General features: G+C 52.5%; 9 protein-coding genes across 9 annotated transcripts; 3 read left to right on the top strand and 6 right to left on the bottom strand.

The window, feature by feature from the left end:
- Positions 1-148: 148 nt before the first annotated feature.
- M430DRAFT_33238 (hypothetical protein) lies at positions 149-1,571 on the bottom strand. Its single transcript, XM_024866324.1, has 3 exons — positions 1,409-1,571; positions 1,224-1,356; positions 149-1,171 (listed from the first exon to the last, which is right to left on the bottom strand). Exons 2-3 carry the CDS (start codon positions 1,248-1,250, stop codon positions 161-163), a joined length of 1,038 nt encoding a protein of 345 aa, XP_024724185.1. The 5' UTR covers positions 1,251-1,356; positions 1,409-1,571; the 3' UTR covers positions 149-160.
- A 494-nt stretch (positions 1,572-2,065) lies between these two features.
- Positions 2,066-2,956, bottom strand: M430DRAFT_96178 (hypothetical protein; the record flags this gene model as incomplete). The annotated part of the gene is made up of 3 exons (XM_024869930.1): positions 2,066-2,214; positions 2,264-2,693; positions 2,756-2,956. The coding sequence occupies 3 exons, from the start codon at positions 2,954-2,956 to the stop codon at positions 2,066-2,068; spliced, it is 780 nt and encodes a 259-aa protein (XP_024724184.1).
- Positions 2,957-6,485: 3,529 nt separating this feature from the next.
- Positions 6,486-9,450, top strand: M430DRAFT_204184 (hypothetical protein). The gene has a single exon (XM_024864292.1). It carries the CDS (start codon positions 6,705-6,707, stop codon positions 9,411-9,413), a length of 2,709 nt encoding a protein of 902 aa, XP_024724183.1. The 5' UTR covers positions 6,486-6,704; the 3' UTR covers positions 9,414-9,450.
- M430DRAFT_204157 (hypothetical protein) lies at positions 9,451-10,041 on the bottom strand. Its single transcript, XM_024864290.1, has one exon. The coding sequence runs from the start codon at positions 9,809-9,811 to the stop codon at positions 9,488-9,490; it is 324 nt and encodes a 107-aa protein (XP_024724182.1). The 5' UTR covers positions 9,812-10,041; the 3' UTR covers positions 9,451-9,487.
- A 595-nt stretch (positions 10,042-10,636) lies between these two features.
- Positions 10,637-11,949, bottom strand: M430DRAFT_204163 (hypothetical protein). Its single transcript, XM_024864291.1, has 2 exons — positions 11,436-11,949; positions 10,637-11,369 (listed from the first exon to the last, which is right to left on the bottom strand). Exons 1-2 carry the CDS (start codon positions 11,806-11,808, stop codon positions 10,759-10,761), a joined length of 984 nt encoding a protein of 327 aa, XP_024724181.1. The 5' UTR covers positions 11,809-11,949; the 3' UTR covers positions 10,637-10,758.
- A 117-nt stretch (positions 11,950-12,066) lies between these two features.
- Positions 12,067-14,715, top strand: M430DRAFT_64118 (hypothetical protein). The gene is made up of 3 exons (XM_024869089.1): positions 12,067-12,356; positions 12,419-14,188; positions 14,257-14,715. Exons 1-3 carry the CDS (start codon positions 12,291-12,293, stop codon positions 14,395-14,397), a joined length of 1,977 nt encoding a protein of 658 aa, XP_024724180.1. The 5' UTR covers positions 12,067-12,290; the 3' UTR covers positions 14,398-14,715.
- Positions 14,716-16,395: 1,680 nt separating this feature from the next.
- On the bottom strand, positions 16,396-18,015 carry M430DRAFT_134137 (hypothetical protein). Its single transcript, XM_024862334.1, has 2 exons — positions 17,672-18,015; positions 16,396-17,618 (listed from the first exon to the last, which is right to left on the bottom strand). The coding sequence occupies exons 1-2, from the start codon at positions 17,729-17,731 to the stop codon at positions 16,545-16,547; spliced, it is 1,134 nt and encodes a 377-aa protein (XP_024724179.1). The 5' UTR covers positions 17,732-18,015; the 3' UTR covers positions 16,396-16,544.
- A 444-nt stretch (positions 18,016-18,459) lies between these two features.
- On the bottom strand, positions 18,460-19,435 carry M430DRAFT_33235 (hypothetical protein; the record flags this gene model as incomplete). The annotated part of the gene is made up of 1 exon (XM_024866323.1): positions 18,460-19,435. A coding segment is annotated over exon 1 (542 nt), but the record flags the coding sequence as incomplete, so codon positions are not given.
- A 358-nt stretch (positions 19,436-19,793) lies between these two features.
- Positions 19,794-23,198, top strand: M430DRAFT_95941 (hypothetical protein; the record flags this gene model as incomplete). Its single annotated transcript, XM_024869915.1, has 4 exons — positions 19,794-20,258; positions 20,320-20,438; positions 20,488-21,384; positions 21,437-23,198. The coding sequence occupies 4 exons, from the start codon at positions 19,794-19,796 to the stop codon at positions 23,196-23,198; spliced, it is 3,243 nt and encodes a 1,080-aa protein (XP_024724177.1).
- Between the last annotated feature and the right edge of the window lie 4,341 nt (positions 23,199-27,539).

Here is a 27,539-nt window from a genome sequence, read left to right as displayed (position 1 = left end):
GAGAAATATAGAGGCAGAGTTATTAGAGTATGTATATAAGAAGGGGGTTTGATGGGATAAGATTTTAGTGTTGTTGCTGTTGTTGTATTGTATCTTTCTTCTTTTCTTTCTTTCTTCATAAGGCTTCTTCTATATATACTCCCCCCCCCCCCCAAACACACTACTTATACAACAACCCCTCCACCATCTCCCCAATCGCCAGACTACTCGTCAAGCCGGGACTCTCCACGCCCAAAAGATTCACAAACCCCTGCGTTCCCTCCTCCATCCTAATCCAAAAATCCACAAAGCCCTTCCCCTGACCGACAGCGCCCCTTCCAAGTTTAGGTCTTATGCCTGCGTAATCCGGCGTGATGGCTTCTTCCTTGATTCCTGGGAGGTATTCGCGGATCGCTGTGATGGCGGCGGGGAGCTGGGCGGAGGACACGGAGAGCAAGTCCGGGGAGGATACCCATTCTACGTCGGGTCCGAATCGGATCCGGCCTGAGAGGTCCAGAGTGAGGTGCGTGCCGAGTCCTGCGTGTCCGGGTTCGGGGGCGGGATAGATGAGTCGCGAGGTGCGCGGCGTCGAGGGCGCGTAGGAGAAGTAATTGCCCTTGGCGTATGCGAGCTCGCGATGGCGGGCGGGCGGCAGGATCATGTTATTGATAGTAGCAGCGCCGAGACCCGCGGAATTGATCAGCGTCTCGGATGTGAAGACGGTGAGCTCGCCGGTGTTCTGATCGCGCGTGGTGATCTCCCAGCCTTGGGAGCCTAGAGGGGAGGAGGAGCTGCTGCCCAGCGCGCGGATGGAAACTACGGGTGAGTGTAAGGCGAGGTCACCACCGAGGTCTTCGAAGGACCCGAGCAGGTATTGCATGTAGGCGTGCGAATCGACGATGCCGGTCGTGGGGCTGGCGAGGATGCCGGCGCGCGCGCGCACGTCGGGTTCCTCCCGGGCGGCGACGTCCAGGGGCACGAAGTGTGTCGGGACGTCGTCGAGCGTGCGCGTGAAGTCGTGCACTTTGACGAGCTCGGCGAGCTGGGCCTCGTTCTGGGCTACGATCCATTTGCCGGTGTTGCGGTAGGGGATGTGGTATTTCTCGCAGAGCGCGTAGAGCAGCTGGCGGCCGCGGATGCAGAGTTTGGTCTTGAGCGAGTCGGCGCCATAGTAGAGACCTGCGTGGATCACCTAGGTGAGGAGGTGAGCATCGCGGCGGTGGTGGTGAGGTGTAGGAGCGTACTTCTGAATTCCGGGAGCTGGTCTCCATCCCCACGGCGCCATTCCTCTCAATGAGCACGGTGCTGGTGCCCTCTCTGGCTGCGAGTTGTCGAGCGATAGCTAACCCTACGGCGCCGGCGCCGATTACCTGGTCGGTGGCAGGGTCAGCGGATTCTCTCGATCGAAGGAGGTGAGGAGACGTACGGCGTGAGTAAAGTCCGCCTCGCGGATGGCGGTCGTCGCGAAGCCGCGCCGCGCCCTAAGCCTCAACTGACCGCGCAGTGTGCGTGAGAACATGGTCGCTGTGCTGGAAGCCACATTCAAATGTTCTGCACAAGACGCAAAGTATTAGGATTATGGTATGGAGTTGTTATGTATGTCAAGAGTGGAAGTCGGCGATATCGGTGATGCAATCCCCGCAGGTTGGGGAAGAACAGGGGTTGCGCGAGGCTGTGCCTAGGAATTTAGCGACGAGGCTGAAAATGCCGAGTTGGGGCTGATGGATGGATTCTACAGAGATGGTATACTAAGCCGCGGATCTTATATCATACTAATCCATGGATATCATACCTCAGTACCAGTTTTTCAAGGACGGCATGTAGCTAGGCTTTCAAATGCCCAACCTGGGATATGAATTGCATTCTTGATAATCGTTACGCTCACGGTCATGCGCAGTCATGCGCTCCCTAGAATTACACTTCTCCCACACTCCTCCCAAGCAACCCAGATAGCTCCAGACGCCAAAGCTCAAGAAAAGCCAAATATGCTTTTCTGTTTTTCCGTGCCAGTGAAACTCTGTCAGAGCGCCCTATCCATTCCCACCTGTGCAAACTTTCCCAATATCATCAAAGTGAAACGGCACTTTCATTCTTCCTTCACATCTGAAGTGCTGGGAACCGCGACTGGGACAGGAGGCGCTTCTTCAGAGACAGATGTCGTTCGAAGTAGATGGGAGGACGTGGCCGGTTCGTGAGTGACGGCTGAATTTGCATGCAGCTCACTGACCAGGCGTTCTGCAGCACGATTAGCCACTGGATTCAGGTAGGATAGAGCAGAACCAACCTAGCTCTCTGATTCTTTGTCGAAGCATCTGGTTTTCCCGGACCAGCATCTGTGTTTCTGCTTGGTAGAAAGCGCTCTCGTCCCGTCCACCCAGGTTCCAAGCCTCTCCCGTATCACCACTAATTGAAGTCGAGCGCAGCCTGGGTGATGCCGTGCGACTTGGTGTCCTCGACCGTCTCTGCAAGTCTGAACGGGCGAGGTCGAACGAACTGCGGGGTTGGAGGGCGATCGAGGGCGAGCGGGGGGTCGATGCGGCGGATGGGTGCGAAATGGGGGGTGCATTTGCTGGATTCGAGAAGGACATTGAGCGCTCCGAGGTAGGCGTCGATTCGTCTACGACGGGAGGCGTCGTCCGTGAGTTCTGGGTTCCTGCGGTCTGCAGCTGCTGCAACTGCTGCTGTTGAGCACGGATCATCTGCAAGAGACGGTTCTATATCGAGTCAGCGGCCATCGGCGACAATGCACCGTTGCCCCACACGCAGAGTGACATACGACTTGAGCCTCCTGTTCCTGTTCCAACTCCTGGTGTATCTCGCCCAGACTCGGGGCACGGTTGTGGTGGGGATCGCCACTTGAGATGATGGGCGAGCCGGAAAGGGAGGCGGGGCTGGCAGTGCGATAGGACGAGACCTGACCCTCGTTGATCATCTCGCCGGCAGGAGGCAGCGAGGGGTCGTTGAGCTGCAAGTTCATGAGCACGGTTGAGCGCCGCCGGCCAGTATACGATGGCGGGCGGGTTCGGGAGGCTGAGCCGATGGAGGCGCCTACGACAAGTTAGTAGATTAGGAGGAAGATATCGATAACGTCTCAGAGATAGATAGGCGCACGTCTCGGGTCTTCTTGTTGCAGGCCGGCATTCACCGCAGCGGCTGCTTGGAGAGAGTTGGACGTCGATCGCGATAGTGGAGAGGGGCTCTGGGCCCGTAGGGCGGCAGCCTCCCCGGGGTTAGACGGGTTCGACGGTGGGCGCGACATTGAAGGCGATCCTGACACTGATCTCGAGGGGGGGAGAGAATTCAAGTCTGGGGCCATTGAAGGACTCTACCCTGTGAGTCGGGGAGATTTAGTGGTGCAGGCTACTGAAGGGGCATAGAAGAGGAGGGTAGAGTTTCCAGGAGGATATGCACGGGATTGGCTGGAGATGGGGGGGGCAGGAGGCAGAAAAGAGCGATGTTGGTGGTGAGAGGGTGAGACCATTGATGGGATATCCAACATGTCGAGCACACAGACGGAGCTGCCCTCTGCAAAGGCGGAGGCGGCGGGGCGGAGGTGCCAGACGCACACGAGTCTGTGACAGGCTGGATGCGCGGTCACGTGACTGGGAGGGGGCACGCTGATTGGCGGGGGGCGTCTGCAGGTGGCCTGACTTGCCGTCACGCCCAATTGTGACTTGCCCAGGCACCTCAGGCACCTACGCCGCAATGACTCGAAGGCAAGGGGCACATCATGAGAGCCGTGAGACCTGTTGGGGACATGGCTGTGGTTTTTGATCTGTGGTTTTGTGATGTCTGTGCTGTGATTCTGTGATTATGCTTCTGTGATCTGTGATTCTATGCTCTGCTTCTGTGGTCTGTGACCTGTGCCCTGTGCCAGCCTTCATCCTCTTGCTGCTGCATGACAAGGCCTGACGGTGATAATGACGGTGATGACCATGATGGCGCTGATCATGGCGATGGTGATAATAAGCTTCTTTTAATTTCACTACTGCTACCCCGTCCCACCCGTAATGGCCCGTCCCTGTTCGCAGGTCACGGGCGGGACTCGGGAGATGGGATAATGGGACGGTAATTACCGAGCATCACATTTGTGGAAGTTGGACGTTGGACGTTGGAATTGGACGTTGGAATTGGACGTTGGACGTGGGAACACGTGTGTGCTCCACGCCTCTGGCACCTGTCATCCGTCCCGTCTCCCGCAGTCACCGACGGCAGTCAAGAGGAATTGCGGGCCGCAGGATGAGCGGTCAAGACTCGAGAGTTCCTAGAGAGGAGAGGAGAGGAGAAGAGAGGAGAAGAAAGAGGTCACTCATGCTCCACTCTCCAGAGCGCGTCTCCCTCGATGATGGCACGACCGAGGCTGATCCTGCCGGCAAAAAGCGCCCTATCACTGCCACAAGGCTCCTATCATGATCAGCGAGCGATTGATGGTCAGCTAAGGATGATGCCTCGGGTTCTCCTTGGGTCAGGACACTCATCCGTACAGGGGAATCTCACGAGGATCCCCTCCCCTTTCCGGCGCCGGTCTCGTCGCTTCTCGACTCTCGCCTCTCGGCTCTCCTGGCCCCGGTGCGCGGGCTAACCTGATGGCCACAAGCGGCTCATGCAGGTACGGGAACGGAGCACGGGGCTAGAGGGGGTGGCGACGCCGGAAAGGGGAAGGCGCGGGCCGAGCACTCCGGATTCCGGGCAAGAGGTCAAGAGGGCGAGAGAGCAAGAGAGAGCGATTGGGCGAGAGGGGACGGATTATTGGGCGCCGGGCAAAGCTCTTAACTCCTTTGCACTATGCCCCATTGGGCTCCCCTGGTGTGCTGCCCCTGGCCGAGGAGCGTACCGTCTGGTCGGGCCGTCACGCTGGCTGACTCTCGGCGCGCGTGTCCTCTGGTGTGAATCGTGAGTCCTCGAGATGGATAGATAGATAGATATCTGTCTGTCTGTCTCTCTGAAAAGGGCATTCCCTGCCTCCTTACCTCTGTCTGCTTCCCCGCCTCTCCCACATGTTCCGATGTGTGCCGCAGAGGGCATAAGAAAAGAATAAGGGAGACATCATATGGCATCCTGTCATGCATGCATCGCCGGGTCTTGGGCGCGGTAGAGTCATGTGGGGCGCAGCGTGCACGGTGTGCTGCACGCTGCATATGGGATAATGGGAGAATAATGGGATGAAGGCTAACGGGCAGAGATCAGACTCATCAGAGAGACAATCAGGATGGGCAGGATAAGGAAGTAATGCAGCAAGTGGCCGGGGGGATAGCCGAGGGATAAATCGTGAATGCATACATAAATCTATGATCCCATGCATCATACATCCATAAATCCATACATAAATCCACCTATAAATCCATCAATCCATGTATCACAAATCATAAATCCATAAATCCACCTATAAATCCACAGATCCATGTATCACAAATCATAAATCCATAAATCTACCTATAAATCCACAGATCCATGAATCCATAAAGCATACCTTAGGTAAATCCACAATTCCATAAATATACCTGATAAACCCACAAAAAACCCACGCATCCGTACTCATGCACCTGCAGCGCCCAGGGCGACGGACGGCAATAGTGAAGGACGTGCACTACTCGAGCAGGCGTCCGTGCGGGCAACAAGGTTTGCCCCAACCCGCCCCACGATGCGCCGAGTGTGCTGTGCTGAACGCAGAGGGCCTGGCTGCTGATCCATCATGCGAGCCTGACACGGTCTGTGGTATCTGGTGTCTGATTTCTGATTTCTGATCTCTGCTCTCTCTGTGCGCTCTTCTCTCATGCTTGATGGATTATGTCCTCGGAGATCCAAAAGAGATCAGATGCCGTAGATCAAAGACCCAAAAAGACCAACGACTCCTCCCAAGACTCCAAGAGAAAAGTCTCCCGCCCCCCCCGGACGGCCCTGGCTCCTGACCCCTGACCCCTGAACCCGCCCTAGTCTCTGGCTCTCTGGCTCTCTCTGGCTCTAGCTCCATCCCGCGTCGGGTCTTTTGTGTACATCACCGTGTCTGTGTCTCTGTCTCTGTCTCTTGTCTCTGTCTCTCGCTCTCTCCTCGGCCACCTCTCTCTCTGATCTTTCCATTGTCTTAATTATCCCGCCTTCTCTCTCTCTCTCTCGCCCTCCGCCTCTCTTTCTCCTCTTCTCCAATCCCTACTTCTACCGCTCTCTCCTCCTTCTCCTCTTCTCTCTTCGCAGACCTCTCTTCGCCATGTTATCTTCCTCTCTCCTCTCCTCTCCTCCACAGTAGATCCCTCCCTATCCCCCCCAGTGGCGCGCCAGATGTCACACATCCAACCGTCTTCACGCGTCAGCCTCAACGGCACCCAATCACCATCACCCGCTTCTTCTTCCCTTGCCCTCCCCGTCACCGTCACACTCGCTCCTCCTCCTCCCTCTTCGCACCTCTCCTCTACAATCTCTCCAGTCTCTCCTTACGCATTCCTCTATCCACTGCGTCAATTGCACTCCCACGGTCTCTGTCCCTGCCCTACTCAACCGCTCCTGCGTTGACGCGAAGCCCTTGATATCACGCATCCTTTGATTTATCTACCTAGCACTTGCCAATTCGGCTGACGCGACTTTTCCTTTTCTTCCTCTTCGTCCTACAGCATCCCAGGGCACAAGCCTTGCGAGTAACGCGAGACACGTCTCCCTCGTTGGACATCACAACAACAACAACAAACAAGCTCGGCCGGGTTGAGGCATCTCCCTGTAGTATCACAGGCACGATGTCCAAACCTTTGACCCCCGAGAAGGATGGCCTTGGGGCTTTCCAAGCCTTCCATTCGACATTTGCTGCCACCCACCGTCTGCGCCACTCCCCATCGTATTCCCCCGTGGGAGGTGAAGAGTTGGTTCCGGCCCCCTTGAAGCCGCATAAGCTGCAGCGGAGTCAATCCAGGGGTGGGCTCCGCGCCATGTTCACCCGGAATAAGAGTGAGAGCAGCGCGGTTCCGGTCGTCGTGGAGGAGGAGTCGCTGCCACCCAGGCGGTCTTCCGAAGGCAGGATAACACCAGGAGCCACCCTCTCCCGGACGGGTTCGGGCCGGAAGACGGCGCCCCGGTTGACACCCGCTGCCCCTCCGCCCCCGAAATTAGCCACGAAAACTTCGCGCCTGAATCTGAGGTCGAGATCGATGAATGACGCCAAGGCCGTACCCATGCCGCCTCCCCAAACCCCCAAGCCCCCGCCGAGACCCGCACCTGCACGCACGTGCGCAGCCTGGGACCCTCCACCTCTCTTCCAAGCATATGCCCAAGCGATCAAGCATGCACAGCTTTCAGCCTCAACTCTGTCGGCGGACGCCATCCTCCGCCTCCGAAACCACAAGCGGAACAACAGCCTCCGAGGCGAAGATGGCCGGCGGGACGGGGAGGTGCAGGGCCAAGCGGCGGCCAGGAGGAACGAGAGGGCGAGGAGCAAGCATCGGAGACAGCTGTCGGGTTCCATGTCCAGGGCGGAATGGACCGAGAAGGTCTTCGTGCTGGTGCCATCCGGATATCTGCTTCAGTATTCAGGGGAAGGGGCATTTGATCGACTCCCGGAGAAGATGCTGCAGCTGGGGAAGGACTCGGTAGCATTCGCCAGCGATGTCATCCCGGGCCGGCATTGGGTTTTGCAGATCTCGCAGTCGATGGATGCCGATGGCACCCCTGCCGCCGACTCGAGATCCCTCTTGTCGAGACTGACTTTCCGAGGCGCAGAGTACCGCCGCACGGCCACCAGTTTCCTCCTAGTCCTCGACAGCGCCGAGGAGATGGACTCGTGGATTGCCGCCGTCAGGAGGGAGATCGAGGCGCTTGGGGGCAAGAGACCCGCGCCGGAGACGGGGAGGCACAAGCCGGACGAGAAGGTGGTGCAGTTGAAGAAGCGGCCGAGCCGCGGATTTCTAGCCCGCCGGAATCCCGATCCGCCTTCCCTTCCCTCCACCCCCCTGACACCTTCTTTCGCGCCGCCGCCGTGGAGGCTCGACGATGACCCCAAAACACAACTGAAAGGTCCCGCTGCCGTGTCTGCAGCTCAGCCACCTCCATCGCCTGGAACTTTCACCGACCATCGATCTATCTCGAACAGCTTTACGTCTCAAGATGGTCGCCACCTTGAGACCTTGCAAGAGGTCCACTCCCGACTATCATATATGTCGTCGGGCCAGCCGACGTTGATCACATCGCAGGACTCATCTGCGGCTAGTTCCCCCACCCGTGAGAGCGTCTCCTCCTTGGACGACTGCTCCCCGAAGCTCTCGGATGACGAGGTGCGGCCGAGACCAAACGGGTACGCTATCAACGAGCGACGGAGATCTATGCAGACCATGCAGATAGTGATTCCTGGAGACGAACAGTCAGGGAGCCCTCATCCGCATGTTTCTTCTGGTGGGCCTGGTAGATCTCCCAGGAACGATTCCCCAACGAGGCCCAACTTCAGTGTTCCTATGTCTTCGAGCCGATATTGTCCCGCGAAAAGCTCGACAAATGAAGCAGCGCCCCCACCACCAACTCCTGTCATGCTCCCAGTCACCCCGAGTCAGACGATGCTCAAGGGAACGAGAAAAGCACCCCCCGCGGCTCTCGATGTCGCTCGATCTCTTAGCCCCGTCCGGGGTTCTCCCTCGCCCGAGCGTACATCTCCGCTCGTCCATACACCTACCAATCCGTCGTTCAGGAAGCTTCAGGGGATGAGCGCCTCGACCGGTGACCTCTCACCCAGATCGCTTAATCCACCTACACCCACGGAGCATCCCCAGCGCCGGTCCAGCCTAGTCCCGCTGGATCCGGGGTACATGTCGCGCTTGGACTTCCAGTTCCATCGCCCAGATACAAGCATGGGGACTCTCCACGAGGCCCCTCGTAGCCCCATTGAGGAACCATCGAGACCAGCCCCTCTACCGCCTGCCGATGTCATCAGACAGGTGCCGGTTCCATCAAATGACCTCCCAGATGAGAATACAGAGCCCCAGGCGGTCACACCAGTCAAAAAACAAATCCTCTCCCCATTTCCCACTCCCCCAAAGACAAGTCCCAAGAAGCCTCGGGCACGCCGTCCCATCAGTCTGCAACGTCCCCTAAGCATACAACGTCCTATAAGCGCGCAAAACAATGCCCTTGCCCCCCAACAGTCCACGCGCCCCCCCTCCACCCAACGCAAACCCGTCAGAGCAACACGCCTCTCCCCCAAACGTCTCGCTCCCTCCCCGGTCTTGATTGGCACACCTCCTGATGACCGGCCTCTCGCACCCGCGCCTATCATGCGCATCCCTCCCAACTTTGAACGGCTGAAGACCCAGCCTGGTCCCAAGCTGTCGACCCGCAAGAGCATGCCCACGCTCGTCAACGGTCCGCCTCCCGCCCCTCCGCCAGAGTGCGCGCTGCCGCCGCTCCCGCCCGGAATCGGTGGCAGGCGTAGCGCCAGAAGCTCGCGGGGCACTATCAGGGTGTAATCGTCCCCCCTGATGATACACGAATGGACCATTCTTTCATATCTGTACCCTATTCTCCTTGGCTACCTGTCTGGCTACCTGTCTGTACAAAAATCAAAAAACACAAAAAGAGCAAAAACCCAAAAGTTGAGCGAACGAAGAAACGAACAATGAACAAACAGGTGCACAAGCACGGGATGATAAAAATCATCATACTTTAGAAACACGAGGATCGAGCAATCGAAACGGGCGGGAACGGGCATCCGGCACAGGGTCAAAGGCCCGGTTACGCAGACATTGGACTGCTCGTTAATGTGTAATTCTTCGGGTTTGGAGAATGGAACGACGGCGCATCGGCGTCGGTAACTGGGGTGTATAGGATATGTGCATAGGCTATGGGGATGGGTGCATAGGTGCATAGGTGCATGTATGTATGTATGTATTTATGTGTAGATACAAGAAACACGCAGGTACATGGGGTGTAGGAAAAGGCGGAAGAAGAAGATGAAGAAGAAAGATGGATGGATGGATGGAGGAAATGAGATGAAACGGGAAATGAAATGAAACGAAATGAAACGAAATAGGAAAAGATTTATGAATGAAAATATATATACATACATATACTGGTTCGAATCTACCTAAGGTACTTATCTGCCTCCGTCTCAAGATCCAGATACGCGAGAGGATGCATGTATGTATGTAAAGTATGGAAGTATGTAAGGTATGTACCTTATGTACCTAGGTATGTATGTATGGATACCTAGATAGATAGATAGATGAAAGATACCTAACCTTGGATGCTGATACAGCCCCTCCCTACCTCTCTGCATATCTAGGTAGGTATAATACGTACATCACCATCCATGCATCCATGCATCCATGCACTTTCCATTTTCCATTTTTCATTTCCATTTTTCATTTCAGTTTTTCATTTCAATTTCCATTTATTTTACATATACATTTCTTTCTCATTTTCATGTCCCCCTCCCTGCCTCCCTGCCTCCCAACCCAGCCATGCAAATCAAGCTCCAATCAATCAACCTAAAAGATAAAAACCTCGCCCCCATGAATCAAGCAAGCAAGCAAGCAACGTTCCACCAACCAACCCACGGACAAAAGTAAAAAAACAAAATCTAATCCTCATCAACGACATCCTCAACTTTAGGCGCTAGGTTTCGAGGGGATGGAGACGAAGAGGTGACGAGCTGAGGGGCGGCGGCCGAGGTCGTGGTTGCGGAGGCGGGGGCGGGTTGGCCGGGGAGGGAGGTAGGGACGGAGGTGTTGGTGGTTTGTGAGGAGGAGGATTTGGATTTCTTCTTTTTCTTTTTCTTTTCCTGTTTTTTTGAAGAGGGGAGGTTAGATTATATTAGATTGGTGGGAGAGGGAGGGATATTTTAGGGGACTCAAAACTCACCTCCTGCCATCCCCAAACGGGCCTAAAACTATCAAAGAACCCAACATCCTCGAATAGATTCGGATACAGCCAGAGACCGGGCGGGACCACAAACATCGTAACGCCGAACAGGATCAAGCGGAAGATGGACATGGCGAAGAACAAACCGATCAAGCCCAGCATGCCCATACTCAGATACCAGACGCCGAGACGCATCTTGACGGGCCAGAGCGGGAACATGACGATGGCGAAGACGACGGCGAGCGCGCCCGCCGCGTACAGCTTCTGGCGCAGCTGCGGGCCCTCGTAGAACCACGCGTAGTGCAGCTCCTCGCGGCACTCCTGCTGCTGCTCGATCTTGACGGTCCAGAGACCCTTGACGCGCTTCGTCTTGTGGGCGCCCGGAGCGTGCCCGTGGCCCTCATGCGGGTCGATCTTGGAGACGCGCAGCGCGAGCAGAGACATGGGCAGCAGCTTGAAGGTGTTTTCGAGGGAGGCGCGGTCGGTGATCTCGGGGAGGAGGGGGTTCTTCTTGCGGGCTTTCTCGTAGGCTGGGGATTGCAGGGCGCGGAGGGCGCGCTTGACTGGGTGGTGTTTTGGTTAGCTGGGTGTTCTTGATGGATGGATATTGTGAGGAGGGAGGCAGGTACCTTTAAACATGTCCTTGCGCTGACCATTGAGGATACATGTCCGCATCTTCAGATCCTGGCTTTTCAGGAACGCGGCCACTGCGAGGGCAGCGGGGTTTGGAGGGCCTGGGTTGATGGGCTGGGGCTGCTGCTGCTGTTGCTGCTGCTGTGGTGGTCGACCTTGAGCTGCTTGTTGTTGGGCTGCTTGCTGCTGGGCTTGCTGTTGCGCAATGGCTTGCGCCTTCAGCTTCTGGACGAATTCTGGCACTGACATGCCGGCCTTCTGTGCATCGATGGCTAATTGTCTTCTCATGGCCTCGATCTGTTCTGGAGTTGGTTGCTGGCCGGGTTGCAACTGTACCCTTTGAGGTGGCGGTTGAGGTGAGTCTGCCATGGTGAGTATACTCTCTGTGGATGTTACTCTGGAGGAGAGTTGGCGGGTTGAAGAGAAAGGGACGCTGAGGTCGAGGCTGAGCTTTCTTTGGAGAGGTGTTCAGTTCTTGGGCAACCGTGCTCAGGGATTGGATGAATGCGCCACTCGAGCCACCGTCAAGCCACAGAGGTCTGAATAAGGGCGTCTCGGCTATATCCCCAACTAACCCCTTCCAAACAAGGCTATCCCAACTACATCTATCTGGATAGTCGCGTGTAACTACCGCGGTAGGTGGAGGCACACGAGCAAGTGCAATGGACCTCATCCACTCCACCTCCCTCCCTTCGTACTCTCACGGTTGAAGATGGTATGGAAAGAGAACTGCTGAACACCGACAGTAACACCTGAACATTCTCCTTTGTGTAACCGAGGCCACTTTCAAGTGCCGTATCCGGATATCCCGATGCCTTGAAGACTCCTCGAGGTCAGCGAGGATCTGAAAAATGAGCGAGAATTATGATCCTGGACCCGGGGTAGTTCCTGACTCTCTATATTCTACGGTTCTCCTGGTGAGCTACAAATGTGCACCCCTGTCACCTGATCCGAGTCACCTGCTAACAAGGTCGCACAGTCACAAAGAGATCTGGGGCTACAAGTCCCTATAAACTACGTTACTACTCCTGGAGTTTCTTTCTCAGCCGCTTGTTTTCCTCGTCTCAGATATGAGGACGACAATTCGGCTGACTGTCTTTCGAATCTACTTGCTGTTGGCTTCCGCAGGTTCGAGATAGACTTGTATTGGGACCAATGGAGACAGGTATGGAGTTTCTGTCCGGTGACTGTACCGTCCTCCGTCCCAAATGCAGATACTGGGACGAGGACAACCATGGACACCAGTCCCAGCGCTCTTTCTGCTGTGCTGTCTGCTGAGGCACCCATCTCCTCATTCCCGCTGTCCTCGCTGGCTTCCACATCCAGCCCTCCTTTGTCCACCGGAATCCTTGCCCGGCAGGCTACCTCGACTCCCTCTTCGAGCTTGGAAACCCCTTCTGCGCAGACTAGCCCGACAACTGCTAGCCCGACGAACAGCGCTGAAACTTCTCTCGGACAGACCCTTCCCAGCATTTCTATTCTCCCAAACACTTCTAATGAACCACTGGTCTCGATTGGGCCTTACGTCTGTACCACCAGTATCACTTTGTCCACATTCATAACTCAGCTCTTGGACTATATACAAAAAACCCAGAATACTATTGGGGCTCATCTGCTCTACGTTGATCTCAATATCCATGCGGCTGCGAATTCTTCGTCGCCAACCTCGCCAGCTCCCAGGCCTTCAGGCCTACCTCAACCGCCAGACTTACTGGGAACACTCTTCGAAGCGAATCTTTCTGCATACATGTACACTCCGTCGAACCTGATGTCGGAACGGGCAAATATCAACGGATCGTGGTACACAGTTCCCGAAATCCACCGCCCTGCCCAGGCTTTCTACATCACGGAGACTAACGAGTATGGGATCGCTTCGACTGATGATGGATGGCCGTCTGAGGGATACATCGAGTTCTCGAAAAGCAAACGGTTATTGCTCGGTTTTGGCACTGTTGATCCTCAGATGTCTGGATACAACTTCACTGGAGACGACAGTACCATTTTCCCTCGCGGTTACATACTGGACAATCAACCGGACGTCGATGCAACTGATTCTGGACGAGTCACCAATGGCTGCTTTCTCCATAACAATACAGAGGACTTATCTCGAGTCAATTCATCTTGGGCCATAGCCACAACCCTTTCCAACTTCGATTATCCCACCTCTCCCTCGGCTGATATCCTTCCGCTCCTCAACCTGACAACCAACCTCACGAACTGCGGTATCTCGCCCGTTCTCAACGTCACGCTATTGAATTCTACAGCCCATGACAACTTTGTCCCTTACCAGAACTACTCCTACGCAACAGTTTGGTCTTGGGCGCCTGGCGAACCCAAAAATGCCTCCTCCGGTGACGGTTCCGATTCCCTTTTCCGCTGCGCATCTGCAAACGTCGACCTCGCCGGCCGCTGGGTCGTCAATGACTGTTCCAACAAATATTACGCTTCGTGTCGGGCCGTAAATCAGCCTTACAATTGGACCATTACAACCTATCCTATCTCTTACTCTTACGCCAACCAAGCTTGTCCGGAAGGGTATAACTTCGCAGCCCCGCGGACCTCGCTGGAGAATAGCTATCTGCTGCAAGCGATGATCCTTTCCCATCGAGATTTCGACGGGCATGGTGCCTGGGTTGATTTCAATAGCTTGGATACGAAGGGTTGCTGGGTGTCTGGGGGCCCGAATGCAACGTGCCCGTATACGGAGAGTCTTGGCGACCATGATTATCTATATAGAAAATATGTCTTGGTAAGACCGACCCCGATCCTCACACTCCGGTGCCAGTAAGTAAACAACAGCTGCTAACGAAAGAGCAGGTACCAACCGTAGCCGCTATCATTGTCCTCGTCATCTCGGGCCTGACCGTGTTCGTCAAAGTCGCGGGAAACCGAAAGGTCAGGAAGAGAACGAGGAAGAGAGCGGATAACGGATTCGTATATGAAGGTGTCCCGTCTTGAGACGGCGAGGACTAGCTTGTGCCGGGATAGGGTGTAGTATATACATGTACTATTATACGAATCACGATTTGAAGGATGGGAAGATCCACGGAATGTTTATGTTTATGTTTAGATATTGGCGTGTGGGGTTTGAGTGTCCGATGGCGATTTGCTTCGAGCTGGAGATGCCTAGAGGACATCTTTGATCACTTGGGCCCGCCACCGCCGCGGTGCGATGTGCAACGAAAGTCTTAAGCTATAGCCAGACTTCATTGCTTCGAAAGGGATCATATAAGCATCTATACTTCAAATAAAATTCCTATATGGATGAGAAATCCGAAAGTTTTGTTGCACATCGCACCTCTGCTGATGCCTGAAGCGTTGAATGCTGGTTTCAATGGGCATCAGATTAGCATCACGTGTAGATGTACCTACCTATTTTGTTGCACACCGCACCTCTGCTAATCTCTAGATCGTCGAATGCTGGTTTCGATGGGCATCAGATTAGCATCACGTGCCAGTATACTCGTGATGCGCATGAGAGGGGATCCATTAGTTTGTTGCACATCGCATCACTGCTAAGCTCTGGAGTGTTGAATGTTGGTTTCAATGGGCTTGAGATTAGCATCACGTGTGGATGTACCTACCTCTTTTGTTGCACATCGCACCACTGCTAATCTCTAGAGTGTTGAATGCTGTTTCGATGGGCTTGAGATTAGCATCACGTGCAAGTCCTGAGAAGGGATTACATATCTTGTTGCACGTCGCACTGTCAGAGTCTTTCTCTGTTGACTGCAGTCAACATTGGCAGTCAACAAGGGCCAGCTTTTCTAGTACCTAGATGCCCGGGTGTCAGGTTCTCGGGCTGTAAGAGCGTTTAGGTTCAGTAAGATGCTGGCTGTCTAAGGTTCCTTATTTGTCAGAGCGTCGGCTCTCTCATGCTGTTTTCTACTTTGATGTCGAGTTTCCAGGATCTCGATTTTGGGTGGGTTTTGAGTAAGTCTGGGATGAGGCGCAAAGGTACGATATGCAGCAAAAGTTGGTAGACTTTGACCGGGCTTGGATGGGAAGCTCCTTTTCGGTTAGCAACAGAGGCTTTTTAAAAAGGTGGTATTTTGAATGTAAGCCTTAATACTGTTCATATCTGTAGGTAGGTTACCTGGCATGCTACTAGACAGTGCAGCATAAGTATTGTATAATTTTGCTTCAGTTAAAGGCCCCCCCTCCGCTCTGGGTTCTAATCAGACTTGACTAAGTACCGTAGGTAGGTAGATAAGCATACCTTAGGTACCTTACCTTAAGGTAAGGTAGGTTGGTTGTTGGCCGAGGGTAGGTTTGGATGGTGGTGGGATTAGCATCACGTGATATTAGGAGCTTTGTTGCACATCGCACCGACGACAAGCGCGGGGGTGTTGACCGGGTGGTTTGATGGCGATGAGATTAGCATCACGTGATATAGAGACTGTGAGGTGAGACGAGTTTTGTTGCACATCGCATCTGTGCTGGCCTTGGCAGTGTTGAGCGTCGCTTTGATGGCGGAGAGATTAGCATCACATGATATTAGGGGGTCGCAATCAGATTCGGAGCGTCAATGATCCAGGGCAGTGGCACTTACATCACGTGATATCAGGACCGTGGTGCGCAACAGGGAGGGAAAGTTTTGTTGCACATCGCATTAGCAACCTTGGTTTTGATAGCAGTGAAATTAGCATCATGTAATATACCTAGGGATCCTACCTAATACTGGGGAGATGAGTTTTGTTGTACCTCGCGGTTTGTGATGATCTTGGCCAACAAAGTATTTAGGTAAAGGATGTCCGCCGCTACGATGTGCAACGAAAGTTATTGAGCTCTGATCAAATTTCACACTGTTCAGATACTTAGCATGCTTCACCGGAGGATATGTGCAAGCTTGTGTGATGAAATAGGTCTCCTCAACCAAATTTCCCAAGTTCCCTAGGGACGGGAAAGGGACCTTGATCAATAATGTCTAGGCAGAATTTCTTGATTTCCAATTACCCTATTAGCAAACCCTACGAGCAAATATTCTAACGCCATTCCAGTCCTGTATCCTAGGCGCTGATGTGCCACCAATTTCCACTCCAGTCTGACGCCAAAAGCCAGACACCCATAGTAAGCAGTGGAAGAGTATGTTGAGAACAATAAATCTAGTGCTGCACACCGGCCACCATATCATTGTCGCTAACTTCACTTCCAACCTCTGTCCAGCTACCTGGCGTGCTGATGCCTTCGCCGTCTACGCTCATGACATCTGCTTCGCTAGTAGCACCGCTTCTGGGATTCCATACATCCTCTGCTGACCCTGCCAACGAGACAGAATCTGTGGGGGTAACATCACCTGGAACTGACTCCGGAGGATCGCTGAAGAGGGGCGATCCTGGGACAGCGTTGTATTGTTGTTGCTGTTGAGGTGTGCTAGCTCCAGGGGTGGCCGGGGAGGAAGAGTGAAAGGTCTGATTTGTGTTGTCGGCCCAGGCATGAATGGAAGCGAAGGGTGAGTTATCCCGTTCCATATTCACAAAGTTTGTATCCGCGTGCAAGTCCTCCATAGTAGGGTATGAAACAGGCGGGTCTGGGAAAGGCTCTGAAAGATCAACCAACTGCTCCACAGTGGTAGCAGTAGTCTTGCGAGAGGGCTTGGGGTCTTCGTTCGCAGAATAAAGGTCCGACATGACTTCAAACTTCTCTGAGGCATCTGGAGACATTAGACTCGCATCTACAGCTCGCTGCTCGTCCATCTCGATGTGATTCTCGTCTGCGAAGGGGTTTGCGTAAACTGATCCTCGATTTAGGCCACGTACTCCGCGACTCCGTAATCCTTCTTCAGCCTCGCGGCTCAAATCCGTACCGGTATTGTAGACATAAGTTCCCTTTTCAGCTGTCTTATCCTGCTCCAGGAAATCATCGAAGCTCGCTCCACGGGTCTTATTCGCAGGTCTTCCTTCCGCGGACTTCCGCTCTCTCTCAATCTTCTCCATGCGCACAGCATTCCAATGCATCAACTCCTCTCTCTGACGTCGTTTGGATTCCTCATCTGCATCCATGCCGGGTTCGGCCCTGCTTTGCATGAAGCCTTCTGCATCTTCGGGACGGTTGAATCGAGGCTGTTGGGAGGATGGATTTATTTCATCGCCTAAGGAATGTAGAGCAATGGCTATGCGTCTTCGGACATCTTCCGCAAATTGTCGAGCTTGAGGGGATTCGTAGACTGCAACTGCGGCCTTTGATAGGATAATCAGCTTAGGACGGGAATCCTCGATAGAAGAGAACTTACTGCGGCAGCAACGGCAATCACTACTATCGCACCTGAAACCACAACGGGATGATTAGGCATTTGTTCCCGATGTTCTTCTGATGTTACAATCTTTGAGAAAAGAATAGAGTAAGAGGGCGATTAGAGAAAAGAACAAAAAGACGTAAGACTTAGGTTCGAGCACAGGAATTGTAAGAGCGATGCTACTTAGCTGCCTGAGAGAAGTTGCGCGTCACGCCACACTGCCTTGCAAGGTCCCATGATCTGTGGGCATTATCACTTGGGTATTGTGGATTGGCACTGACCTTTTACGGCGACGGCTGGCATCTTTCACAGCTCACAATTTGTCGTGAATGCCGGGAGAAGTGAGAGGAGCTACAGAAGGAAGTAGTTGGATTTGAATGAAGGTCAAGGGATGTGGGTTGAATCTTATTGTATGTACTCCGTGCCGTGCGTAAGGTAGTACCCCGCTATGAAAGCATTGTGGCGCCGATAAGAACCGACCTGTGGCTGGAGTTCACCGGACCTTACCTCCTTTGTTAATCTTGTATGATGCTCAACTTAAACGTACATATTACTTATTGCTCAATTCTTGAGGCAATATTACTTATTAAGCAGGGAGTCACGAGTAATACCAAGAGACTTTAACTCCATCTCCCGGCTACAGTCCCATGCCGAGATATGTCACTACTTACCTAGTATGCTCCTCCATTACTTACGCCTTAACTGCACCGCCTTTGTTGAAAAACGCCCTTCTATACAGTGCCAGTCAGCGCAGCTTCTCTGTACTTACTTGCTAAAAGGCTCAGCTTTTTCTTATAGTCCACAAACTCTCCTTTCCTTGGCGTAGTAGCATCCTCATTCTCCACAAGTATGCCCTCCTCATCCTCCGCCTTCTTAGTCCCCTTCTCAAGACACTCTTGATAATCTTCCCAGAGCTGCTCTACCGGCCTCCCACAAAGCTCCATCCAGAATCTCTCCTCCTCGTATCTCTCAATCCTCAATTTCTCATTCAGCCTCCGCACCAGTCCCTCGCCAAACCTCGTCTCCAAGTACTCTAGAAAATACCCTGTATGCTGATATCCGGCATCCCACTTTTCACTCGCCTCCTTTTTCCAATGTGGAGGACTCAAGTTTGAGTTCAGTCGCACCCAATCTGCAATCCCTTCAATAAGCCCCCTTGGACAGGTACCGAAGGCGTTATATTGGTAACAATGCACCATTTCGTGCGTCAGAACGCCCATGATCTCGGCAGTGGTTCGGGAGGGAGGGATGGCATTGTGGATGTAGTCGAGTGAGAAGTGGATCTCTTTGTGGTCAGAATCGAGCTCGCTGCCTGTTGTGTAGGCTACCCCGGGCATAGACCGAAGGATGAGAGTTACTGAGCGGGTCGGAGGAACGGTGGTAGTTTGTGAGGCGGGGGATTCGTAGAGGAGGGAGAGGACGCTTTGGACGGCGGTTGCAAGGGCCTTGCTGGCTATAACTGAGGAGAGAAATGTCTCTGTACCATCATGATTGAGGTCGCGGACTTCGAGGCGAAGTTTCGGTAAGGGGAATGTTGGCTTTGAGGGCTTGGTGGTAGTTGTTTCGCTCTTCGGAGTTGCGGACTCTTTGGAAGGCGGTGGGACTGAAGTTTGCGTAGGAGCTGAGGCTGATATAGGAAGCATAAACACCGAGGGCGGAAGTGGAGTGGTTGCGGGGTCTCTCATCGTGGGTGGAGATATCTGGCAACAGACCGACAGCGAATTCTAGAATGAATTTGTGGACAATTGGACGAAGATACTGTTCTTATATATCGCGTATAACTGAGAAACCCAGAATAACCTACAAATGCAGGACAAGCACTGGAAAGGAGAGTCGGGATTAATAATTGTGAAGTAGGTAGCGGCTTGGAGGGGATTTGTTTACTGTACTCCCTGTTGGATGCTTTCGATTAGCGTGGGTCGCGTCGACAACGGCTCTCATTTGTTTTGATGGACACCTGAAATTTATCTCTCAACCCTTCCTCCAACTACTCTCTGCTGTTCAAGTGTCCATCGTAAGTATTGCGTCGGAATCTAATCTGCTGCGCAGAACTGATTATCAATTCTAATACCAGTTGCAACAGTTGCGCGATCCCTCCCGTCTCGCAACTCCCTCGACAATGGGGGAAAAGATTACTGAAGAGCAAGTCGCAAACTTACTGGCTATACTACGAACGGACGCTTCTACCGATGCGAAGGTCCATCAGGTCAACAATGTCAAATCAAGCATCAAGCAGCACAATGTCCCGGATGCATGTGTGCCCTCCCTCTTCGAGGCTACCCGTGCCGCGATGACATCCCCGCATGCCGCGCTGGCCAATGCTGGATTCTCTACGCTCAATCATCTCCTTACAAGACTGTCTCGTCAGGAACCAAAGTATCTTGTCAAGGAAGCTTCGCGGACATTACCACTGGTGGTCGAGAAGATGGGAGATCAGAAGGAGAAATACAGGATACTTGCTGTGCAGTGCTTGACGACCTTTTGGAAGGTTTCTCCCTTGGATGTGGAGCGGATAATTAGGAACGCCGGTCTAGTCGGCAAGAATCCAAGGATGAAGGAGTCTTCCATGAATTGGCTTGTCCAGGTAAATAGTTTTGATCCTTTATGAGATAGGGTGGCCTGGTACTGATATTCTACTACTATAGATGCATCGGGAAAATGGAATGCCGTTCAAGGCATTCGTATCAACATTGATGGAATTGCTGGAGGATGCAGATGGTATGGTCAGGGATACTGCTCGAAATGTAGTCATTGAGCTGTTCAAGTAAGTCTTTGGCTCCCTGCTATTACCATGGCAAGCTAATCGCATCTAGAAATGCTCCCAACGCGGCAAAATCCGATTTAAAGAAACAATTGAAGGTCTTTAACGTCCGTCCAGCGATAGTAGCGGCAATTACCCCTCATTTAGGACCGGGAGGCCCGCCAGAACCAGAACCAGACATTAGTGAAGCTCCCTCACGATCACAACTTGCAACCAACGCTTCCTCAATCTCTAGCGTCAGACCGGCAACGCCAGCCCTGGAAATAAAAGTCGAACATGTGGAACCGTCATATGTTAATACCCAAAGAGAATTGGACGAGATCTTCAAGGAAATGCACGAGTTCTTTGAGGGAAAAGAATCGGAGCAAAACTGGTTAAAGCGAGAGCAGAGTTGCACCAAAATTCGCAGGCTGAACGCTGGCAATGCACCTAGCGATTTCCGGGATGCGTTCCTCGCCGGTATCAAGGGTCTCCTGGACGGGATATTAAAAGCTGTGAACTCCCTCAGAACGAGTCTGTCAAAGGAAGGTTGCAGCGTTATTCAAGAAGTTGTGAGGAATGTTGGACCAGGATTCGATCCCATGGTAGAAATCCTTCTACAGAATCTGATCAAACTCTGTGGCGGTACGAAGAAGATTAGTTCCCAGCAGGGAAATGCGACGGTCGATATAATTATCAGTAAGGTCTCCTACAGCCTTCGGATCATGCAACATATCTGGGCGGCATGCCAAGATAAGAATGTGCAGCCAAGAACTTACGCTACTGGGTGGCTCAAAACGCTGCTGAAGAAGGAGGCGCATCATAAGAGTCATGTCGAGCACAGTGGGGGTCTTGACTTGATTGAAAAATGCATTAAGAAGGGACTCACAGATGCAAATCCTGGCGTAAGGGAGAACATGAGATCAACGTACTGGACATTTGCTCAGATTTGGCCAGCCAAGGCTGAAGTGTAAGTCTTTTTTTTGAATATCTACTGTACGGTAGAAACTAATGTTTTATAGGATCATGGCGTCACTCGAGGCAACTCAGCAGAGGCTACTAGAGAATTCTCCCGACAATCCGAACTCACCCAAGAAGACAGAGGCTGTCGGTCCTCGACCTGGCCTAGGCTTCTCGAAGAGCACAGCAGGACCACCAAAGCCCTCCCTCAGAGAAGCCATGGCAGCCCAAAGGAAGGCAGCTCTAGCTAATAAGAATCTACCAGCGCGGCCTGGCTCTGCAATGTCATCATTCTCACCAATGCGAACCGTCTCATCATCTTCAACAGCACCGACATCGTCAGCTTCAGAAGCCGCTCCAGTCAGAATACGTCCTGAATCCACCTCGGTAGCTCATGGTGGCCTTTCTGTAGCGCCCATGCGGCCTACGAAGTTTCGAGCAAAACCTGAGGTATCAAGACCTGAGATAGTAAGGCCAGCCACCGCAGGTCCATACTCTGTGAGGAGACCGGGTCATGCTCCTACTAGTAGTGACTCTGCTACGACCATCAGCCCATCAGCTGGTAAATCATTAAAAGCCGGAACACCGAGTACCAATACCGCCAGTACCACCAGTCCTAAGAAAGTCCCTACAAGACCCAACACGAGCCATTCGAGCTATGCCAGCCAATCCAGTCATACGAGTCCAGCCAGGAGTACAGCTAGTAGGGTTGCACCTTCACCACGGTCTAGCCCGGCCAAAGTGAAGTCTACAGCCAATCCGTATGGATCGTCAAGCCCTTCAAAGGCTGACGAAGACCTTACAATGGTAGTACCGACTCTTACCGGGCTGAGAGAACCCAACGACACAGGCGTTTCGAAGATAGTTGACTCATCACCTGTTGATGAGCTTGTTACTCCATTGAAATCTATGAGAGTGTACGAGGACCCCTTTTCAAGTACTGACGACCAAACAACACCACGGCCAACCTTGAATGTTCCTGTGCTGGAAGAGGTCCCTGTCAATGAGGATGCTTCCAAGTTGGTTAGAAACGGTGTAACTACGACCGACCCGACAAAGGCCCCACCGATGTCTCCCGAGCGCTCCAAACAGAACTCTCGGCTCCTTGACAGTGGTATCACGAAAATCAAGGCCCAGTCTTTGGATGTCCATGGTTTCCGCAAGCTCCAAGGTGTGATCCGAGATAACAAAGCGGTCTGGACAGATGGCAAGTTTGACATCTTACTCCTTGGCCTCTTCGAGTACCTCGAGGCACCACAAACGTCTCTCTCACCGGATAAAGTACAGGATGTCAAGGCCCAAATCTTGGCAACGATCAATCTTATGTATAGGAAGGATCGCGAAGCATTTGTGCCTCACGTTCCAAAGGGTCTTGAATCCATTCTGGTCGCGCGCAGCTGTTACGACGCCCGGGCACACATCGTCAGTGGACTTGAACTCCTCGCTGACGATCTCGTCACACTTGCCGATCCGCAGAAGACGATGGATACGATTATTACACAGCTCCGCGACGAGCAGATGTCGCTCGAAGGCTGCAGAACATTGAGCATGGGCTTACACATGTTGAAGGAGTTGCTGGATGTCAAGACAAAATTTGCGCCATCGGAGGAAGACTTGGGCGATATGTGCAGGCTCGCGGCGAGGTGCCTGGAGAGTTCTGAGTCGGGTGTTAGAATGGATGCCGTACAGCTGTGTGTCAGCCTGCATGCGAGGCTGGGGGACAGCCGGTTCTGGGCTTTACTTGGTGGTGTGAGAGATGATCCCAAGAGTGTCATTACTTACTACATCGTCAAGAGGCAAAGGGAGGTGGCTGCAAGTCGCTGAGCTGTGGCGCCGTGGCGCAATAGGGGTGAAGTACGGCTTCCTACTGTATGAATATAAAAGTGCAACTCTGAAGGGAGACGGGAGTTCCGGCGGCGTTCTGGCCACGGAGACGGATGATTCCTAGGCGCAGCGGCGTTCATCCATCACTGCTAAGTTACAGCGAGGTTCGTTCGCTGGATTAGTATTCCTAATAATACATACATCAAAGTAATAAGTATCTAAGTATCTCTCTCACTGATTAACCTCCCCTCTTCACCAGCCCCTATTCCGGGCGCACCCTCAGCGTCGCATCCTCTTCTTCAGCCACAACCCAGCTCCGCAGAATAGGTAAACCTTATCCACCCTCCCCTGAATTTCGACATGCGACACCGGGAATGCCGTCGTATAATAAGGTAAGGGAGGGGAGGGAGGTAAGGTAAGGTACCTAGGGCCGACCCTGCAGGGCGTTTCACGACATCCTCGAAGGCGCGTATGCCGCGTCAGACGCGACGTGCTTGCGAGGCGCACTTGAAGTACTGTAATCAAAATTGTTTTGCTGCTGCCCTTGTTTCGCAATACTTACCTCTCTCTGTATGTATGTACTGTATGTATGTACCTACTGTATGTATGTCTGTTGGTTTTAAGAGAAGCTTGGCTTCTGGGTGGGCGGTGAGAGCGATCAGCATGGGAGGAGCTGCTGCTGCTGCTGCTGCTGCTGCGCCGATGGGTTTTTAGGTGGTGAGGGAGGGCAACTGTACCTAAGTAAGGTACTCTGCCCTTCCTGAAATTGGTGAAGTACCAATTCAATCGTGATCCTCTGTGTAGGTATACAATACCTACCTACCTAATCACCTTAAGGCCCCTCCCTAGGTAACTCTGGAGATGTTGCCAGGGGAATGAAGGAGAGCACGTGATCGAACCTGACTGCGGCATTTGCCCGTTATCGTAGCGAGCTTGGCAAGTGGGTGGGGCGGGCGGAGCGGGGGGCCGAAGCGGGAAAGCGGATCGGCGCTACAGGATGAGAGAGGGAATGGAATGGCGCAAAAACGCAGACGAGCGGGCGCGCGCGCGCGTCTGGTTGGTGATGAGACGACGGACGGGCTGTGAGAGAACTGTGAGACAAGGAACTAGGTACTGACTACAGGTTTTGTGCAATAAATCCCTAATAATAATCCTAGGTGCCATGTAGGAGGAGGAGTTCAGGGGTTTTTGGGGAAAGGAGAGGGATTGTTTAGCTGGCTGGCTGGCTGGGTGTATGTACAACTATGTGGCTTCTTCTTGTTGTAACTTGTCCTCTTACTACTCCTTGGCTTCGGGGGGGAGATTCGATGATGTGGGATTCACGCGTAGGAGAGGCTTGTAGGTAAGCAGGCATCGAAACGTAACTTCGCTCGTCTGCATAAAATCCCTCGAGCGGGCATCCCAACGAGTAATAATGCTCCAGCCCTGTGTCGACAGGATCCATCCCAGTGGCGCTCTGAAACACAGCGGGAGGCCGAGCCTCGTCGTTGTCGTTGTCGTCGTCGGGCCAAGGGGCGGGAGGGCTATTACTCAGCATGGCTGAGGGGAATTTTGGGAAGATAGTCATCAATCAATATCAAACATGAGTGATCGCCGGTGTCATAACCGTCTTTGTTGCCAGGCGACGCCACAATAATGATAGAGAGATATTCCTGGAAACAATAAGTGATAGATAGTTGTTGTTGCCGTTGTACAGAGAAATCCAGACCATCACATCTCTATACCTCTGCAAGGGGCTCCTTGCTCCTTTGAGATGTGCCATATATCATATCCGGGGTATGTAGGCATTGTAGGCATTATTACTGGTAATGAATGGACGGTGATACTCCGTAATGTATTGTCGAGCCGAGGAGGGCGGAGTCCAGTCCCAAGAACTTCCCGTCGCCTCGCAGCTCAACGGCGACGCTGTCTCTCTGTGCCTTGGCTGCAATCTCGTGATACGAGCAGTGGTGCACCACGGCCTCGTGGCAACACGGGCTCGAAAGCGTATGAAGTCAAAAAGATATACGAGAGATATGCAAATAATATAGATAAAGATGCATCAAGGTATCTCGTCGCGCGATCCCGTGGGGAGAGGAACGGTCCCTAAGGTTTTTCCTCCGGACCCCTGAAGGATGGCTGATATCAACGTTGGTGATTGAAATGAGAGGAGAAGGCTACGATTGTTATGGTTGTCCATCCCAATGTCGGCCACGCGCACAGCGTGATATCTTGTCATCCCCGCGCTCATGTTCGCCGGGTTGAAGGTCAACGGTGGCCTCTGCTTGGCTACAGCGATGGGCCTGAAACGCGACGAGAGTGGTGACTGGTTACTCTGGGAGGCCCGTCTGAGCTAGAACTCGTAGCGTTGGTCTGGACCTGGACCACTACTGTATTATGTCCGTACTACTCCGTCCAGCGGTGCCAAGTGGAGCGGCTACCTTATGTACGAAGTAGTTTGGAAGTGGCGGTGGGTTTATGCTTCTTAGCACTACTGTAGTTCAAGACCTCACTACTCAAGAGTCAACACTTCGCTCACGACCTAAGGTACCGAACGCCTTCTGGACCTTTGAAGTCGAGTAGTCGAGTAGCACAGAGCGCAGGAACAGGCGGTTGCCAGGGGTAATTGATATCATCAGGTACTGTAGGGACAACAATAATATACAATACAAGAATAATCAGGTGCCGAGTGACAGTACAGCAAGATTCTCTCCAGTGCGACCAGAGTTACAGAATAGAGTACAAGAGCCAACTACTTGACCAAGTACACCAGCACAACGCATACACACGCACATAAACCCAACGCACGAGTCCACCACGCGGAGAAGAACCCACCAGTCCTTGCTGTTATTACCTGGCCTAGATTTGCCCTGACCTCAGCCCTTGCCTTGCCACCACTGAGCGGCATTTGCACTGCACACTCGGCACCGTGTCTCTGCCCAGTCCCTAATCCAACAATCCAACAACAGTCGCGACTCGAAACCCGAAACGAAAAAAACTCCTTGACAAAAGTCCCGATAATGTACGTACGGTACCTGATTTACTCCGTATTCTTCGACTCCTGCTGGCACTCTTGAGGCTTGGCCTTGTCTGGAAACGTTACCCCCAGCTAAGTTCCTTCAGGATCAGCAGCTTCTAAACTACTTTCTAGACCCCAAGCAGTTGTCTGTTCCAACTCCTTCCCACCCACCCATACTAGGTACACCCGCAACCACCCAAACCTCCAACCAGCACACAAAACAACAATGCCTGTGGGCGGATGCTTAATAATTTCTCCATCTTCGTAGTCTCTTTGCAGTCTTTTTGTCATTCCTCTTTCTGATCTCCTCCCACTAATCGTGGGTCTTCGGACCCTCTGTACCAGAGAGTGGGTTCATTTAAGTTGTCGTTTTTTTTTAATTTGTCGCCACGTGACACCCCCCTTTAGCGATATTCAGTAGACAACACCAACACCTTATAATATTCATTAAAAATCACTACATCACTCAATTGACTTGATTCTTGCTTTAAAAGCTGTGCAATACCTTGATCTACCTTAGATCTATCTACGAAATCAATATAACGACTATTGTTGATCCTACACTCGAATCCCCTTCGATTTCTACACCCGCTAATATTGCGGTTACAGCCCGGCGTTCATTTACAACACTAATTCTACCTAAAACCCCTCAAACAGGCCCTCCTAAATCAAGCCCACTACTAGCAAGCCCTTTAGTAGCAATAGCACGCCGAAAGAAGAAGAGAGGCACCCCTCGAGTAGACACTAAGACGTTCTAACAGGCGCTTTAATATAAGCTAGATCACCCTTTAATACTATCAACAGAGGTAGCGGATATATTTAGTATACTAGACAAAACACAGGAGATTTAACGCCGTTTTAAGGATAATAGCCGTTTATATATCGAGTTTAATAAGGGCAGGCCACTACTGTTAAATAAACAGGAGGTACGGGCAGTTAAGAACTATATTACTAGCTAGTATCTCGGTAGATTCTTAGCTACTCGTGATATGATCAGGGCTGCTATTAAAACTCTTCTTAAGGATCACAACCCTCCCTAAGGGCCCCCTTCTACTAGTTAGTTAAATAAGTTCTGTAAAGAGCAACTCCCTAGTATCAAGAAAAGGAAAACTAAGCCTCTTGACGTTAAACGTAAGACAGCACAGGATTAAGATACTATACGCTAGTAGTTTAGCAACTATAGTGCCTATATCTAGAGCTACGCTATTCCTCCTTCTAATATATAGAACTTTGACGAATCTGGCTTCTGTATTAGTATGGCAAGAGGGGAGACTGTCTACGTCTCTACGGATGCCCCTCCTCTCTATACTCCTAGCCCTAAGAACAGACAACAAGTGACGATA

The sequence above is a fragment of the Amorphotheca resinae genome (assembly GCF_003019875.1).
Source record: "Amorphotheca resinae ATCC 22711 unplaced genomic scaffold M430scaffold_2, whole genome shotgun sequence".
NCBI lineage: Eukaryota > Fungi > Ascomycota > Leotiomycetes > Helotiales > Amorphothecaceae > Amorphotheca > Amorphotheca resinae.
The sequence above is the reverse complement of the archived record's forward strand: the minus strand, read 5'-3'. Positions and strand labels throughout refer to the sequence as shown.

Coding starts and splice junctions, on each gene's coding strand:
- M430DRAFT_33238 (XM_024866324.1), bottom strand. CDS start 1,250: ATGGAGACCAGCTCCCGGAATTCAGAA. Junction 1,172..1,223: donor CCAGCTCCCGGAATTCAGAA/GTACGCTCCTAC, acceptor CTCCTCACCTAG/GTGATCCACGCAGGTCTCTA.
- M430DRAFT_204184 (XM_024864292.1), top strand. CDS start 6,705: ATGTCCAAACCTTTGACCCCCGAGAAGGATGGCCTTGGGGCTTTCCAA.
- M430DRAFT_204157 (XM_024864290.1), bottom strand. CDS start 9,811: ATGCACCTATGCACCCATCCCCATAGCCTATGCACATATCCTATACAC.
- M430DRAFT_204163 (XM_024864291.1), bottom strand. CDS start 11,808: ATGGCAGACTCACCTCAACCGCCACCTCAAAGGGTACAGTTGCAACCC. Junction 11,370..11,435: donor GCGCAAGGACATGTTTAAAG/GTACCTGCCTCC, acceptor AACACCACCCAG/TCAAGCGCGCCCTCCGCGCC.
- M430DRAFT_64118 (XM_024869089.1), top strand. CDS start 12,291: ATGAGCGAGAATTATGATCCTGGACCCGGGGTAGTTCCTGACTCTCTA. Junction 12,357..12,418: donor TATATTCTACGGTTCTCCTG/GTGAGCTACAAA, acceptor AAGGTCGCACAG/TCACAAAGAGATCTGGGGCT. Junction 14,189..14,256: donor TATATAGAAAATATGTCTTG/GTAAGACCGACC, acceptor ACGAAAGAGCAG/GTACCAACCGTAGCCGCTAT.
- M430DRAFT_134137 (XM_024862334.1), bottom strand. CDS start 17,731: ATGCCTAATCATCCCGTTGTGGTTTCAGGTGCGATAGTAGTGATTGCC. Junction 17,619..17,671: donor TGATTGCCGTTGCTGCCGCA/GTAAGTTCTCTT, acceptor ATCCTATCAAAG/GCCGCAGTTGCAGTCTACGA.